At 40.4% G+C, this 18983-nt stretch overlaps 1 protein-coding gene across 5 annotated transcripts in view; it reads right to left on the minus strand.

Moving 5' to 3' along the window:
- Positions 1 to 18983, minus strand: part of TULP4 (TUB like protein 4) — a 230938-nt gene that overhangs the window by 43317 nt on the left and 168638 nt on the right. For all 5 annotated transcript variants that reach the window (XM_048225871.2, XM_057310918.1, XM_048225873.2 and 2 more), the window contains one exon: positions 66 to 246. In XM_048225871.2, the coding sequence (XP_048081828.1) occupies positions 66 to 246 (181 nt within the window). The remainder of the gene's footprint in view (positions 1 to 65; positions 247 to 18983) is intronic.

The following is an 18983-nucleotide window of genomic DNA, read 5'->3' on the forward strand; positions in this document are numbered from 1 at the left end:
CGCAGAAAGTCAGCGTGCTGTCCGTATGGCACACCTTAACCCTCCCACCTCCTCCTGCCGGCTACCTTGGGGCGGGGAGTAGTCGTCCGAGTCGGTGTCGCTCTCACTGCTGTCCTCCACCAGGAAGGCAGGGTAGTTCCAGGACATGCTGAGGATGCCATCAGACTCGTGCAGGAGGACGTGGGCCAGCATCCTGCCATGGCAGTCCATGACGATCACCTGCCCGTCAGCCGTGCCAAACAGCACCTGCAAGCAACAACCAGGACCCTTGACGGATGAGGAGAGGGACTGCGGTTCCTGGCAAACGTCGTCACCTCAACTTGTTTAAAAGGACAAAATGTATTCAGGACTAAAAAAACAGAGCAGTTAAGTAGCTGAGGGGATACACAAAGCATTAAGTACCAGAAACTTAGCTGGCGATTATTGCAGGAATTTTAGTCCTCTTAAACTGAAATGTGACAAATGGCAAAATAAACACATTTGTTATGCCGTATGGATACGGACAAATAACACCAGCAAAATCACTGCCTCGCTTTTTGTGGGTTGTTTTTGTTTGCATGTTCGGGTTTTTTCGTTGGAGATCGAGGGTTAACAAGATGATATTTATTTTTCTGGGGGAAAAAAAAAGCAGCAGCAAAGGTTCAGTAAGAATTTCTCAAATTTAGAAGAAAAACTTCATCTGTATGTTTGATAAAAGAGAAAACACAATTGGTTATATAAGCAGGTTATCTAACCACATTTGGAAAGAAGATGCTCCTGAAATAGTTTGTCTCATGTTCTATTTAACTAAGAATAATATTGGTATTAATGTATTAATTAATAATTAATGTTATAATGTACTAACAGTATTAACACATTCACTGAGTGCTTACTTTCTGCTTAGTGCTATGCTAACAGCTTTACCTCATGTATTGTCAAAATAATCCAGCACTGTCCATACAGAGCTCAGATGGGCCTGACACCCTGGTGTGCGGAGGGCTGCCCCCACAGAATTCCCCTCACTTCCCCTGGCCTTGGAGCACACACTGCGGAGCGTGCCAGGGGTGCAGACAAGCACGTGGTCAGAGTGAAAGCACAGGCAGGGCAGAGGAAGGGCTAACCCACCTCCATCAGGCAGCAAGCAGAGGAGCCTCTCGCAGCTGCTAGAAGCCCCCGACATGAGTTGTGTCTTCTAGCTGGTTCATCCATGGATGATACCAAGGTGATGAACCAAGGGGAACCTCAGGGCCACGGAAAGCAGGACCTCTATGGGGAATATACCGTGTTCTCTTCTGCTTTGTGTGGTGGGCTCTATAGTTTCTGTATCTGTTGGCATTTAAAACTTTTTTTTCTTTTTCTTTTTTTTTTTTTTTTTTGGCATTTTTGTGTTTACTGAGATCTGTGCATTCATCAGCAATGATTGTGAAAAGCATGCAACTTCTCTCTATTCTACAGTTGCAGAAACAACCTGAGAAGTTGGGGCAGCTGACAAGGCCATTAAGTGGTCAGGCCACTGGGCTAGTTCACTGCAAAGACTAGGATTTACACAAAGGGAAAGTTATTTAAGGGCTTGTTAGGTCCTTGCCTCTTTTTGCTGTTAAGATTTTGACATTAAGTTCTTTGGGGGCAAAGACTGTCCACAGCTGTCCCCCTGGTACCTAACAGCTTTGGTGGCTGAGGGCACTTAATAGTATTTATTGTTAAATGAAGTCAAGTCACTGACCATCAAAAGGCATTTTTAGGACATCAATCCTGATGATTAAGATAGATCAACTGCAAGGGAAGATATATTTCATTTAAGTAGTAAAAAGCTCACAGAATTTACAGAGCTGCTTTAGAATAAACTGACTGTCCACCAAATATTCCTTTAAACATATCTACATTTTAATGACTGAAAACTAAAAAAAAAAAAAAAAAAAAAAGGCTAAATTGTTTTTCTCCAAGGGCAGTGAGGAATCTATTACTGCACTCGGCTTAAAAAAAACCACACAAACTACTAGAAACACAATGAAACCTTTTGGAAGACGTTGAATCTTTGGCTGCCAATGGAGAAACTAAGTACCGGCTGGCATGTCTGCAAAGACCTCACGTGGCAAAGACACAGAGGGACGGGGGCATCGGAGTGGGGGGTCAGACCTGCTGAAGCCCCAGACGAGGAGGCACTGAATGTGCTCACCAGGCAGTTTCAGTGGTGAAAAAGATGGAACATGACTTCTCGTAACTTTAACTGCAATGTACAATTTATGTATTTCTTTTTTTTAAAGATTTTATGTATTTTTTGAGAGAGGGGAGGGAGAAGTAGACTCCCCGCTGAGCAGGGTGCCTGAGGTGGGGCTCGATCCCCAGGCCATGAGATCATGACCTACCCGAAGACAGGCACTTAACCAACTGAGCCACCCAGGAGCCCCTAATTTACATATTTCAAAAGAAAAAGACATGTGGGAGCCTCGCTCTAAGGCCAATGTCAGGGGTGATGTCCCCAGGAAGCAGGCTGTTTTTGTCCCCCTTTCCACATTCTCCTTCATTGCTCAAGTCTGTCTTGACGTGCAGCCATGTATCTTGGTGCTGGGTGAAGGGGTTATTTTATCATTTGTAAGTGCTGTTTCTAATAAAGATAGTTCATTAGCAGGCCACGGCCAACAGTTATTCTTCACAAGCACTCACAACTAATATGTATCAATCCCAAACGAGTTCCCAACCCCTCCTGTTATAGGGTCACGTTACTCTAGTCTTCCACTGGTGCGATCATTACTATTCTCAAATATTACTATGGTAATATTTGATTTGTCTGACTTCTATGCTAGGCTATAAGCTTCTCAGGACATGGCCTATGCGTGCTCAGCTCACTACTATCTCCCCAGGGCCTGTCATAGTAGATGACACATGGCAGTCAGTATTTGTGAAGGGAGGGAGGAAATGCTTCTGCATGGAGTATCTTTTGAGTAATGCTCACATTTTTCCATTTTAGAGAAGAACAGATACCAGACAATAGAATAGACATCTAATTTCTGAATAAAGGATGGGTGATTTAGTGAGGCATCAGTGTTCAACATTACACTAAAGCCAGCCCCCAAATTCTCCACCATGAATCAATCCCAACTACAGCTCTCCTGGGAAGATAATGCATTATTACGATCAGAGAGAAGGGAAAACGCAGCACTAACAGTCTAGCTGTCAAGCAATGATGGAGGAAGTTACTCTGTTTGGGAACAAGTATGTCACAGATAACTGAAGAACACTGATACAACATGAAATCAGATTTTAAAAAATCTCCTCTATTTCAAGTTCTTTTCATGCCTAATCACTTCCAATGAGACAAAGCTTATGTGAGCAAAGCACTTTAAGAGAACAAGACAGAAAAGTCTAATAATAATGAATACACAAATAGGCACATGCATCCATCTCTGCTTCTACTCCCTCACGCTAGACAGGCTGGTGCTGTCTCTTCCTTCCCAGCTCCGTCTCTTCTAAGCTTGGCCCTAAGCTGTCTTCCCTCTCTAGGAGATCACAGTTGTGTGCATGGCCTCAAAGGCCCTATTCAGGGCTGGCTCCCTGCTCAGGCCTCTTCCCTTCACTCCAGACTCCCACACCTGATATTTCTTACCCGCCACCGACCCCTGGATGTGCCAAAGGCCCTTCAGAACCAACATGTCTCAAGTGAAATGTGCGACTTCATCCTTTCCCCAACCTACATACACACACACACATGCACGCACGCCATGCACAGCCAGGTCCTCTTACAGCAAAGCAAAGACTGTGACTTATATTTTATCTCCAATGTCCAGTACAGTGTCTGGGATAGAACAGGTGCTCAGACATCATGTGTGAAGGCTCTGGGGACCCACCACACGTAATTAATCTCACTTTACCATGGCCCCTCAGTACTCTCAACTTTGCTTTGTTTTCGCAAGCCTGTCTTTCCCATTGAACCATGAGCTTCTCGAGGACAGGTCTGCAGCCCAGGTTCTCACATGCTACCTGTCACAAGCAGATCCTCAGGGACTATTAGTAAATGTATTTGTTACCAAAGTTTTGGCCTTTGCCCAGTGTCTTCCTACAAATGAAGCAAAAACTTCTTTCCTTTCTTTTTTAAACTATAAACCAATGCTCAAATCCTCCCATAAAACTGGCCTCCAAAATACTTTCAGTAATGGATGAAGAAATAAATTTCTGTCTCATATTTTTCCTGCTATTTTCACTGTTGCAGGCTTCATGTAGGGGCCAGGAAAATACTCCCTCTGCCATGTGTACCCCGAGAACCAAATAGGCTGGTAGAAACCTGCTGGCCCTCAGACCATACCCACTCAATGGCTGGACCTCATTGCAGGTGGTGTTTAATATCAGTGTACTCCATTCTAAACTATTTTTAGATGTAATTATTTAAAAATACAACACACTACCAGTAATTTAAAATGAACCAAGCCACGAGCCAAAGGTGGTAGGAAGAAGATGTAAAATCATTCAGAAGACTTACGGTTTGGAACCAGTGATAATATCTCATCCGTACTTTTATTTTTGGAGACTGGTATTCATGTACATTTCTGAATAAAGACCATATTAGGAAATTTCAACTATAAAAATACATGCTTCTATAAATGTTCACCTCTTTTGTAGTAGAGTTTAACTAGCAGCCACTGGAACTAGTTCCAGAAGGAGATGACCTTTTTGTCCATATATTTTGCTTTTGTGATTTAAGCTAGTGGAACAGATAACAAAGTGATTACACGCTCCTACTGGTAACCTCAGCCCCACTGGTGGCAAATGTCTAAATGTGCCACGGTGGAGAGAGGAATGAAGGGACAAACCATGATGTTCCTTTGCTCTTTAGAAGGTAACTTCTGTTCAGAGATGCCACTGAAGTAAAACTTTATTTCTGAAAGACCTCCCTGTTGGAGTTTCAGAGCGCTAGCTCTCAAATGCTTCAATGCCAGATTTGAATATTTTGAAACTAAAGAAACAGAGTCACTGAAATCAGACTGTTGTAAATGACAGAATTCCTCACTGATTAACAGAGTATTTCCTAGTTTAAATGAAAAGGATGAAATGTAATTTCACAGTTGACTATAACAATCATTTCATTTTTTTTTTAAAGGGGGAAAGGGGAGAGAGTTGGGGGAGAAAGGCAGAGAGAGATAGAGAGAGAGAGAATCTCCAGGCTCCATGCCCAGCACAGGGCCAGACACTGGGCTTGATCTCATAACCCTGAGATCACGACCTGAGCCAAAATCAAGAGTTGGATGCTTAACTGACTGAGCCACACAGGCGCCCCAACAATCATTTCTAAAACAGATATTTTAAGACTTATTCTGATAAATATGGGAAAGAAATCTCACCAAAAAGATCTATAATAAAAAATTTGTACCTTTGGGCTAAACATGTAATTTTGGTCATTGCATTGCTTCACTGCAGAATAACTACTTACAAACTACCTCATAAAGATGACACACTATCCTGTTTAAAGAGTTTCAGAGAAGGAAATACTCTTTCTGCCTCAGGCATCAATTTTAATGTTAAATAATTCCTGTTGCTAGAACATTCTTCCCTATAGCTTTCAGACTCCATTTTTAAAGTTATTCACCCTTCTAAGATGCCCACACATGGTTTCTGGGGATGGAGGGGGATGGTCTGAGTATAAGACTAATTAAAACACACATTTAACTAGGATATCTCCAGAAGGATACATAGTAACTGGAGATGCCATTACCTGTGGGGAACAGAACTGGGTGGCCTGGGGATAGTGGAGGAAAGGGGATTTTCATCATATACGCTTTTGAACATTTACAATTTTAAACCACGTGAATATACTATTAAAATATATATTTAAGGGGCACCTGGGTGGCTCAGTCGGTTGGGTGTCTGCCTTTGGCTCGGGTCATGGTCCCGGAGTCCCAGGGTCGAGCCCTGCACTGGGCTCCCTGCTCAGTGGAGAGCCTGCTTCTCCCTCTGCCCTTCACCCTACTTGTGCTCCTCTCTCTCTCAAATAAATGAAATCTTAAAATAAATTTTAAGATGCACTGAATGAGGTAGGAAAAATGTTCCAGGAATACAGCTCTCTATCAGATCTTTGGAGTAGGGTGAAAATGCCTAGTGCAGGTACTCACCACCACATGGTCCTTGGGGGTAAATATGTACCTTTAATTTGGGAAGGAGATGGTAAGTGACACTGGAATCTACTTAGCCTGTTTGGTTAGAGAAAACAGTTTGACTCTGTTGGAGGAAACATCCTTTTGTTTGCAAAGGACTCAGGACTGGGAGTCAGCTGGCCAGGTATCTGGTTCTTTTTTTATTCCTAACTACTTATGTAACTTTGAATTCTTCATTTACCTCCTTGAGTGTTGGTCTCCTCTGTCAGCTAAAAAAGTGTTATGAAATGGGCTCTCAGATCCTTTCCTGCTTTAAAATGCTCCAAGTTTTAAAAATATATCTAAATATATTTCTCCGTATTTGGGAAACAGTTATTTCTTCCTGTGGCTACTAATAAACTTCTTCAACAAAAGCACTAAGATGAAATGATTTCCGAAATGACTCTGAGGAGAGTCAGTTTCTGGCTCACCCGTAGCTGTTGGGGTACACAGTAATGGGAGCTGACCTAACAGCACCTGTGACCGGTGTCAAAGATAAACAAAACCAGAAACTAAGGAGGTAAGAACAGATTTTAACCAGTAGTAACTACTGCCTTAAGGAAGAGAGTCCAGCGTGAACTGAAGGTGACAGGGCATTTTAAAGGGAGAACGGGGGCCAGCAGGGGGTGCTGTTGAGCAGAGTCAGACCTAGAAATACACAAAAAGTGGAAGGTGGGGTTTGTCAGTGTGATTGGGCCACCTGGGCTAGCTAGCTGGTGCTTATTGAAGTTAGGGTCCTACACACCCACAGAGACTGGGTTTCAGAGGCACCACGGTCAGGTGCTGTCTGGAACAAACAGTAGATTCTTTGGGCAGCCTTGAGCTTTCCCAGGCAAGAAGTTAAGGGGGCTGGAGTTGTCACCCTTAGCGACACAGCTTTGCATTGACAGGAAGGAACTATGCTAGTATTTGTTCAAGTCTCTTAGACTGTGTGTGTGTGTGTGTGCGCGCGTGCACGTGCACACACGCACACACATATGAAATCATTTGTGATGAGAATCCAGTTTTGTAGGTCAAGGTTGAGGCCTAGTCAAGAAGAGGGCTCAGTGGGGCCTGCCTAGAATTTAATCAGAGAATGTCACTGGTAGCGGCACACACATCACCTCTCCTCAACAAGACATGAGGATATATTCAATGCCAGGGGGTAGGGCTGTCAAGAGCAACAATGCACTTGTGGTTCAGCAATGCTACCAGGAACCCTGGGAAGCTTAATTTTGTAGTTCAGCCATCTGAACAAACACTGGCATTAATACCACAGCCACCACCATGCTGTGGTATTAATAAAGGCTTACAAAGAAAATATAACATTAAATGAACAAGAAACTGACTTCAAAATAAATTTAGACCCTCGATATATTATGGTCGTAAGAAAACTTAACATGAGATCTATATCGTTAAGTTTTTAAGTGTACAGTACAGTATTGTTAAGTATAGGCTCAATGTTATCCAGCAAATCTCTAGAACTTAATTATCTTGCATAACTAAAACTTTATACCCATTGAACAGCAACTTCTTGTTTTCCCCTCCCCCTAGCCCAAGGCAACCATTATTCTACTCTCAGCTTCTAGGAGTTTGACTTTTTTAGACACCTCATTTAAGTGACATCACGTGGTATTTGGCCTTCAGTGACTGGAATATTCATTTGGCACAATGACCTCAAGGTTTATCCAAGTATTATTCTGCCCTCCTTTATAAGGATGAATAATAGTCCATTGTGTGTATGTATATATGTATATATGTGTGTGTATCACATTTTCTTTATCCTTCATTCACTGATGGATATTTAGGTTGTTTCCCCATCTTGGCTACTGTGAATAATGCTGCAATGAACATGGTTGTATAAATATCTCTTCAAGACCCTGCTTTTAACTTTCGGAAAAATACCCAAAAGAATTTTGGGATTACTGCATCACATGGGTAGTTCAATTTTTCATTTTTTGAGGAGCCTCCATACTGTTTTCCATAGCTACATTTTACAACCCACCAAAAGTATAAAGGGTTCCAATTTCTCCACATCCCAGCCAACATTTCTTTGTTATCTTTTGTCTTTTCTTTTTTTGACAATAGCACTCTTAACAGGTGTGAAATGATATCTGATTGTGGTTTGACTTACATTTCCCTGATTAGATATATTAAGCATCTTTTGCTTGGAGAAACGTCTATTCAAGTCCTTTGTCCATTCTTAATCTGGCTATTTTTATTTATTTATTTTTGCTACTTAATTCAAGGAGCTCCTTATATCTTTTGGATATTAACTGCTTACCACATACACAGTTTGAAAATATTTTCTCCCATTCTACAGGTTGCCTCTTCATTCCATTAATTGTTTTCTATGCTGTGCAGAAACTTTTTAGTTTGATGTAACCCCCATTGAATAATTTTGTTTTCGTTGTCTATTCTTTTGGTGTCATAACCAAAAAATCATTGCCAACACCAATAACACAAAGTTTCCCAACGCTTTCTTCTAGAAGTTTTACAGTTTCAGGTCTTGAGTTTAAATCTTTAATCCATTCTGAGTAGAGTTTTATATATGCTGTAAGACAAGGGTCCGATTTCATTCTTTTGCATATGAAAATAGTTATCCTAGAGACATATGTTGATGAGACTAGCATTTCCTTATTGTATATTCTTGGCAGCCTTGTTGGGATGCATTGGCTCATTTCCGGGCTCTCTATTCTGTTCCACTGGTCTCTATGCTTGTATTCATGCCAGTACCACACCGTTTTATTAATGTAGCTCTGTAATGTATTTTGAAATCGGGAAGTGTGATTCCTCCAGCTTTGTTCTCAAAACTGTTTTGGCTATTCCAGGTTCTTTGTGGTTCCTTTTGAACTTTAGGATTGTTTTTTTCTATCTCTGTAAAAAATGCCACTGGGATTTTGATATGCATTGAATTCGTAGATTGCTTCATGTGGTATGGACATTTTAACAACATTAAGTCTTCAGTCCACGAACATGGTATGTTTTCCATTTATTTGTGTCTTCTTTCTTTCTTTCATTAGGGTTTACTTTTCACTATACAAGTCTTTCACCTCCTTGGTTAAATTTATTCATTTATTCTTCTAATGCTATTACACGTAGGAACTGTTTTCTTCATTTTCTTTTCAGATGGTTCATTGCTAGTATATAAAATGCAACTGATTTTTGTATATTGATTTTGTATCTTGCAACTTTACTGAATTTGTTTATTCTAACAGGTTTTGTGTGTGTGTGTGTGTGCGCACACACGCACATGTGTACTCTTCAGGGTTTTTTACCTATAAGATCGTATCATTTGTAAACAGATAGTTTTACTTTTTCCTTTCCTGTCTGAATGTCTTTTCTTTTTCTTGCCTAATTGCTCTAATATTCCCAATACCATGCTGAACAGAGATGGAGAGAGTGATCATCCTTGTCTTGTTCCTGATCCCAGAGCTAAAACTCAGTTTTTCACTGTTAAAGCATGATATTAGCTGTGGGACCTTCACATATGGCCCTTATTACATTGAAGTAATTTCCTTCTATTTCTAGTTTGTTTAGATTTTTTTTTTATGCAAGGGTGTTGAATTTTATCAAATGTTTTTTCTGCACCTTTGAGGGGAATCATGTGATTCTTATCCTATATTCTATTAATATGGTGTATCACATGAGTTGATTTTCATATGTTGAACATCCTTGCCTACCAGGAATAAATCCCAGTTGATTAATGTATATGATCCTTTTAACTTGCTGCTTAATTCAGTTTACTAGTATTTTGTTGAGGATTTTTGCATCTACATTCATCAGGGACATTGGTCTGTAATTTTCTTTTTTTACAGTGTCTTTGTCAAGCTTTGGTATCAGCGTAATGCTTCCCACTTAAAATAAGTTTGGAAGTGTTCCCTGCTCTTCAAGTTTTTGGAAGAGAGAGAAAAAGAATGGTGTTAATTCTTTAAATGTTTGGCAGAATTCACCAATTAAGACATCTGGTCCTGGCATTTTCTTTCTTGTGAGGTTTTTGATTACTGATTCAATCCTGTTGCTAGTTATAGGTCCACTCAGATTTTCTATTTCTTCATGACTCAGTTTTGGTAAGTTGTATGTTTCTAGGAATTAAACATCTCTTCTAGGTTATCTAATTTGTTGGCATGGAATTGTTCCTAGTAATCTCTAATGATCCTTTTTATTTCCATGACATTAGTTGCAATATCTCCCCTTTCATTTCTTTCTTTCCTTTTTTTTTTTTTTTTAAAGATTTTATTTTTAAGCAATCTCTACACCCAATGTGGGGCTCGAACTTAAAATCCAGAGATCAAGAGTGATATATTCTACTGACTGAGCCAGCCCGGCACTCTTCCTCTTTCATCTCTGCTTTTACTTGAGTCATCTCTCTTTTTTCACTTAAAGTTTTGTCAATTTTGTTGATCTTTTAAAAAAATCAACTCTTAATTTCATTTTTTTCCCTATTGTTTTTCTATTTTCCATTTCCATTGCTCTAAATCTTAGTATTTCCTTCCTTCTGCTAACTTGGGCTAAGTTTGTTCTTTTTTTTCCTAGTTCCTTGAGGTGTAAAGTTAGATTGTTTGAGATCTTTCTTCTTTTTTCATTGTCAATATTACTGTAAACTTCCCTCTTTGTACAACTTTTACTACACCCCATAAGTTTCAGCATGTTGTGTCTTCATTTGCATTAGTTTCAGCGTATTTTCTAACTTCCCTTGTAATTTCTTCATTGGCCCATTTGGTTAATCAAGGGTGTATTCTTAAATTTCCACATATTTGTGAATTTTCCAGTATTACTTCCACTGTTCATTTCTAGTTTCATTCCGCTGTGACTGAAAAGGATTACTTGATGTAATTTCAATTTTCTTAAATTTGTTAAGACTTGTTTTGTGACCCAACACATGAACTATCCTGGAGAGTGTTTCTTGTGTGCTTCAGAAGAAGGTATATTCTGCTTCTGTTGGGTGAAATATTCTACACACATCTGTTAGGTCCACTTGGTAAATACTGTTGTTAAAGTCCACTGCTTCTTTAAATGGATTTTCTGTCTGGATATACTATCTGGTATTGAAAGTGGAATAGTGAAGTCTCCTACCATTACTATATATATTGCTGTATTTCTCCTTTCAGTTCTATCAATGTTGGCTTTATATATTTAGTGTTTTATATATTTAGGTATTCTGATGTTACATGTATATATATTTATAATTGTTCTATCTTCTAGGTGAACTGACCCTTTTTCCATTACATAATGTCTTTCTTTGTCTCTTGTAACAGTTTCTGACTTAAAGTCTATATTGTCTGATATAAATACAGTCACCCCTGCTCTCTTTTGGCTAACAATTGCATGGAGTTATCCTTTTACTTTTAGCATACATCTGACCTTAAATCTAAAGAGTATCCTGTAGGCAACATACGACTGGACCTTGCTTTTTTTTTTTTTTTTTTTAATCCATTCAACTACTCCATGTCCTTTTACTGGGAGTTTAATCCGTTTACATTTAAAGTTATTATTGATAGGAAAGAACTTACTACTGCCATCTTGTTAATTGTTTTATGCCAGTCTTGCAGTCCTTTTGTCTTTATTTTCCTCTCTTGCTCACTCTGCATTGGGCCAGGGAGAGGGACTGTTTTGAGTACTGCCACACTAATTCAAAGCACTATCTTAGTTCTCAGTGGCCTCCAGGTATCCTGCTAGCCCTTTGAGATAGGTGAGACAGAAGCCAGTGCTCCAGCCACACCCAGAAAAAATCAGAATGTTAGACATATGATTCAGTTCTCTCCTTTTCTTCCTGGAGAGAAGCTGAAAGGCTGGGGGATTTCTCTAGATCATATTGCACTTTGCCAGGGGTAGTGATTATGGCAAGAGGGTATCTTGAATTTTCCTACCAGCTTTGATGTGGCTGGTTTCACACTCATCTGGGGTAGAGGAGCCTTTCAACTAGTTTCTGGATTTCTCACAAAGGGAACTGGTCTGTGTATTGTTGATTTGGTGTGTTTGTTGGGGAAAGGAGGGTCAGGACTTGCTATTCAGCTATCTTGCTGATGCTGCTCCTGCCCAACATTTTAGAAAACACACTAAATAATCCATTTATATGAATAACTGCCTCCCATCTTTCAGTCTTTTTTTTTTTTTTTTTTTTAAGATTTTATTTATTTGTCAGAGAGAGAGTGCACAAGTAGGGGGAGTGGCAGGCAGGGGGAGAAGCAGGATTCCCGCTGAGCAAGAAGCCCAATGTGGAACGTGATCCCAAGACTCTGGGATCATGACCGGAGCCAAGGAAGACACTTAACCAACTGAGCCACCCAGGTGTCCCTCCATCTTTCATTCTTAAACTAAACTGTTCAGTGTAAATTTCAAGAAAGATTTTTTTATTTAAGGTATTTTATAATTTATCTATACTGAGTGTTCTATGTAGTGATTCTTCAATGATCCAAGTCCAGAGATAACAAAGAGCAACTGAATTTTAAACCTCTTAATTAACACTGTCAGTCACCCAAAATAGCACTGACAAAAAAGTATAAACATAGTAGCTGCACCTGTTTTTGCTAAAAAAATTCTATTTTCTCCTATGAAGAGCTCAACAGAACTTCCAGAATAACAAAAAAGAAAAATCTAAAAAAACTAAGCAGTGGCAACAGTTGCATAAAGATAGCCATGAAGGGTGGGAGGCCATCTCCTGACTTCTCTTCCTAAGTATGTTTCCATTATTTTCTTTGTTATTCACATCTTCCCTGCCTATTTTGGCAAAAACCATTCCTATGTATGTTCAGTTTAAGGCTTAAAATAAAATGGGCTTCCCTTTTGCAGTACACACACTACTGAAAAGTCATGAGAAAATCTAATGGGGAGGTAAGGAAGAAAATCACTCTTTCCAATGGTTTCAACTAAATCTAATTTCAAAGTTGTTCCCACAAATTGCTAGACAAGAGCTCTACTCCATAGGTCAATTTAACCTACTTACAGTTCACTCATGAATGAGGGTCTTCAGCTTAGGAATGGATCACTGATGTGTTATTCTAGTGAGTTGGTGGATATTAAAAATGATAAATAATTTGAGTAAAAGAGCTTATGTGAGAGAGATCCCCATGTTTCTTTCTTGTGGTGTTGAGCACAATGGCTTTCAAGTCTTCCCAGTGAAGCTAAAACTGATATAGCTCCTACAATTACTACCTTAGAGGACCAGGTGGAGAACCAGGGGCAATCAGCGGAGTCGCTCCAAACACCAGCACTTAATGGGCCAGCAAAGGGAAATATTTTCTCAGGGTGAATAAAAAGCTCCTTGCAAATAATACGCTGTGATTCTTTTTAATTTGGTTTTCAGTTTGACTTTTATTCTGTCAAAGAGTTGCCCTCATCTCTGAGGTAGTCACTACCCATTTGTCAAATATCGGCCATTTACTTTTCATTTATAAAACTGTGGTGGCAACATCACTTTTTTTGCTGAGAAACAAAGATTTGCACGACTTCTGAAGTTTCCTTTATAAGAAAAACTTCAGAATGACTACCATCTACTCTGATGCAACAGATGTCCTCCTTTAAAGCCATGGGCTAATCCAAGTACCAGACAAGTTATTTACTTCAATCTGACAAGAGCCTTCTTCAAAGTAAACAGGCGGTGTGAGCACAGCTCTGTGGTTACGGAAGGAAATGCCACGTTCTGAAGAGGTTTATAATGAAGCAAGCCACGCTACTGGGGATTTACTTTAAGTACAGTAAATTTAAAAAAAAAGAATAAATGGGTAAAAATGCAAACGTGGCAAAATATGTGCATTCTTCATTCTATTTATTTTTGATATGCTGATTTTTTAATAATCTAAGTTTAAAATTACCTAATTAAAAAACCCTCCAGAATTATTTATTATTTAGAATACTTCTGGAGAGTTAGCGAATCTCCTTGAGTTCTATGCTGGTACTTCAATCATAACCTTATACTTAAAGAGTAAAGGAATAATTACTGTTTGTAACTGATTAATATGTTAAAGCTTTAAGCGTATATTAGCATCTATGATTGTCTCTTTTTCAGCAATTAGTATCTCTGAAAAGATATCGTATAGAAACGATGTAAAATTTTTAGTTTTTAAATTCTTTGAACTAAACGAATTAAAAAGCCTGCAACAAAATCTCCCTTTTGATGACCTTGCCCCACTAACCACTCAAGTCCTGACTCTACTCCACTGCAAATGGGAAAGAAACGTTGCATTTTTTGCAAGGTATATACATGAAAACAGCTTTCCTTTCATAGATGCCGCAGAGGTACGACAGGTACTTTGTGGTTTTTCTCATTGCTGTCCCCTTCCCGGCACCAGCAAGATTTAAAGGTGGTGTACAAACACTGCGGGACTCGGGGTCACCAATCACACCAGCAGATGCCACATGTCAGATCAGGAGGGACTATGTTTTGTGAAAAACCTCCTTTCCTCTTCAGAGAAGAGCCTTGGGACTTACACTTTGAATCCAAAAGCAGAAAGAATAGAAAGAATACACCTTCCCTCTTCCTAGGTCAAAGAACACAAAACAACAAAACAATAACACATCAGAACAGAAGCTAGAGGAGAAGATGTCACCCCACTTATATCTGCAAGTGCTAAACCTGAATACTGGAAACTCTTACCTCGGGGCTGTTTAAGAAGTACTGACCCAGACTTCTACTTAATTTGAAATCATGATTTCAAGTGCCTAAGGAAATATTAGGTCTATTTAATTATTAAAGACCTCCTCCTTCTTCTTTTTTTTTTTTTTTTAAGATTTATTTATTTGAGGAGGGGGGAGAGAGTGCGAGTGTGAGCCCGAGCTGGGGGGGCAGAGGGAAAGAATCTCCAGCAGACTCTCTGCCAAGTGTGGAGCCTGATGTGGGGTTCGATCTCACGACCTGAGATCATGACTGGAGCCAAAACCAAGAGTCAGACACTTGACCAATTGTGCCACCCAGGGTGCCCAAAGACCTCCTTCTTTTAAAAAGAGTTTTAGTGTTTATAAACAAGTATTACCTCTAGTTCTGGAAAACTAAGTCTGGACATTTAGCCAAAAAAACGTATTAGGTGAAGAATGCTCATTTCACACCAAACCACCACCTTCTAAGCAAGGGCAATTTCTACTGAATATTCTTTTAAACTTTTTTTTAAAAAGATTTTATTTATTTGAGGGGTGCCTGGGTGGCTCAGTCCTTAGGCGTCTGCCTTCGGCTCAGGTCATGATCCCAGGGTCGTGGGACTGAGCCCCGCATCGGACTCCCTGCTTGGCGTGGAGTCTGCTTCTCCCTTTCCCACTCCCCCTGCTTGTGTTCCCTCTCTCACTGGCTGTCTCTCTCTCTGTCAAATAAATAAATAAAATCTTAAAAAAAAAAGATTTTATTTATTTAAGGGAGAGAGAGAGAGCATGAGCGAGAAAGCACAAGCAGCAGAGGGAGAGGGAAAAGCAGGTTCCCCGAGAGCAGGGAGCCCGATGCTGGGTTCATCCCAGGACACTAGGATCACCACCTGAGCCAAAAGCAGATGCTTAACCTACTGAAACACCCAGCTGCCCCCCTAATATTCTTTTAAATATGGAAGATTCCTTTATGTGGATATTAAAATATAATCACTATTTCAGAAACTCAGTTCACCTATATTTTAAAATCACTATATAAAGTATACCTGTATTTCATTAGGACTATGAACACCTGCAGCAAATACTTAAAATATTCCAGCTATGTCACAAACATCTTTTTCCTTATAGAACATTCCAAAGGAGAAACTGCTGGTTATTTATTGTAATTGAAGGTCAGGTGTAGTATCGATCTGTTGAAACCATAGTTTTCACGTATAGACTGTGCCTTACTGACCTTCCTTGACTTATGATGGGGTTACATCCCAATAAACCCATCATAAGTTGAAAACACCTTAAGCTGAAAATGTAGACAATACACCGAACCTACTGAACATCACGGCTTAGCCCATGATGTTCTAACTTCAACATGCTCAGAACGTTTATCCTACAAGCTGAGCAAAATCATCTAACACGAAGCTTATTTTACAATAAAGTGTTGAATCTCTCATGTAATTTATTCAATACTGTACTGAAAGGGAAAACCAGAATGGTTGTATTGGTTGCTTACCCTCGTGACTGCACAGCCGACTGGGAGCTACAGCTCCCACCCAGCGTCACGCAAGTGCCGTGCTAGCCCGGGAGAGGATTCAAACTCAAAATACAAAATTTGAGGGGCGCCTGGGTAGCGCAGTCGTTAAGGCGTCTGCCTTCGGCTCAGGGCGTGATCCCGGCGTACTGGGATCGAGTCCCACATCGGGCTCTTCCGCTATGGGCCTGCTTCTTCCTCTCCCACTCCCCCTGCTGTGTTCCCTCTCTCGCTGGCTGTCTCTCTGTCACATAAATAAATAAAAAATAAAATCTTTAAAAAAAAAATACAAAATTTGAAGTATGGTTTCTACTAAATGCATACCGCAGCCTTTGCACTATTATAATGTCAAAGTATCATAAGTCAAACCATCGTAAGATGGGGATCATCTGTACATACTTTGGAGAAGAAAATGTATTTTTAAAGCTCTAGTTCTCTTTCCTTTATTGTATGGGCTCGTGCTCTTGATCTATTTTTTAAGTTCGTGATCATCACACAATATCTCTGCTGTATAATTTAATCATGGTTTGTATCTTTCATCACCTGGATAAACTCTATGAAGTAACTGTACTTCCAAAATTGATAAACAACAAGCATTTGCCTTTATGATTAAAAAAAAAAATACTGACTTGTGTCCTCGTTAAAGGAAATGAGGCTTAAAGTTTCCTTCTCGTGGCTATAAACTTCCTAAATGTAAGTCCAGGATGTTCATCATGAACACGTGTCACGGGCACACGGATCAAGAGAGAATTTCAGAACTGTAACACCAAAAAAGTCTGTTGGCTCAGGATAAATAAAAATTGTCATTTCTACAGAGTAAAGAAGAGATGGACAGAGGTAAAGAGAGGACAGATATGACGCAGGAAGAAAAGGTGAAAACAAGTCTTAGGGCAGGTGGTCTGTGAAGATGTCATTAATTCTGTCCTGCTGTCCTCGGGCAGCACTGCAGGGGCACCATGCCAGGAGACAGGAACATGTCATCTTGCGAAGGCTTTCATCCAAGGAGATCACGTGTATTTTCTTGGCAGGGTATCCTAATATCTAATAACTCTCACTGAGCTGGATTTTCTATACCATGGGTTAGGATTAAACTGACAATGATTCACATTCAGACACTGCTTTTGCATTTGAGTAGGAAGAAGAATTCAGACATTAGGATCCCCATTCAAACTGCCTTCTAAAGGAGTGATAGCCGTATAGCCTGAAAAATGAAAAAAGAGAACAAAACAAAAAAATACCTGAATCTCTAATCAGTCATAACTAATGAATACTCTGCACCAATACTGGCAGATGTGGAAAAAAAAACCAAATTTAGATTTTTCTGCATAAAATAGTATTTTCTGTATAAAATATAATGAATGAAAAACAAATGCTGGGTCCTCCCAGGGCAGGTTATGTGGAGTAAACCAGGAATTCCTCTCGTGTGTATTGGGGGGGGGGGGTACTTGGGGATGGGAAGGGAATACGGCAATTCCTTAGGCGAGGCCATGGACTTAATCATCTCCAGGCACAGAGAGGAGGGAAGCTGGCACTTCCAGGGAAAGCATTCTTCCCTCACTCACTGCATGCCTACACTACTGCGCTGAGGAGTCCCGGCTACAGGGAAGAGTGAGGCGTGGTGCCTGCTCTCACATATGGCAAGGAAGAAAACAGGCAACCACCAGTTACAACATAATGTGGAAAATGTTACAAAATTGCTCTTGGTACACAGGAGGAGCTCCTGGAACACTACAGCCAGTACGCCAGACTGACTAACTCCGCCTGGGTGGGGAGAAGAGGAAGGCAGCGGACGGTACAGAAGTGACGTTTGGGTTGAGTCCTCAAGGACAGGTGGAACTTCCCTGGACAGACAATGGACAAGGGCAGGAGGAACAGCATATGCAAAGGCAGGAAAGCAATATGAATTTAGGAAACCAAAATAGTCCACTGTGGCTAGAATGTAGGGGAGTGGGGGCCAGAGAGGAGGCTAGAAAGTTATGGGGAGTCACATGATGGCCTGGACACCTTCCCAAACCCTCAATTAACAGTAATGTGCATGAAACTATAACAGAGAACTGGAGAGAGGAGGTCAGCAGACAGAGAAGCCAACATCTAGAAACTGGACAGCAGATGGACATACGGTGAGTGGTCAAACAGACCCGAGCAAATTGAAGCCCAAACTTACAGCAAGGAAGAAAAGGAGTGCTATGTGCCAAAGAAGCCAAAGACCTTTCTGAAAGTGGAGGTGAGGGTGGGGAGAAGACGGAAGGATTGGGTGGAAGTCCTGAAAAAGAATGGGCAAACCTCCACACATCCTCTCCCGTGCACACAGACAGAAGGTTTGTGTCTGTCCAACCCTCTGGAGGGGCTGAATGGAAGCCTGGGGTGGAGACCAACACAGACACAGCTCAGGAGCCTACAGTGAAAGCTCGGCAACTCAGTGCCAGAAATGAGCCCATCTCAGTCACCAGGTGAGGGACATGTGGACACGGGGGTCCAGTTGTCGAGCCACAGAGAAGCCCATCAGTTAAGAGCACCACCACCGCCCAGTGTCCAGGTCATTTTTTAGTCTCCACCATATGAGATGACCAGTGACAACGAGACATTTGAGAAATGCACCTAATATGAAAAAGAGAAGCCAAAAAACAAAGCCAGAAAGAGTCTGAAGGAAAAAGACAATGAAGACTACAGAAAGATACTTCAAAACCTCCAAGTAATATCTTCATGTTGTTTCATTCTCTGTGAATAATAGGATGCTTTTTTTAAAAAAAAGAACAATCAGGTAACAGAAAAGAGTTCTTTAAAATTAAAAATAGTGTTGATTTTTA

This window comes from Ursus arctos, unplaced genomic scaffold, assembly GCF_023065955.2.
Source record: "Ursus arctos isolate Adak ecotype North America unplaced genomic scaffold, UrsArc2.0 scaffold_13, whole genome shotgun sequence".
Lineage (NCBI taxonomy): Eukaryota > Metazoa > Chordata > Mammalia > Carnivora > Ursidae > Ursus > Ursus arctos.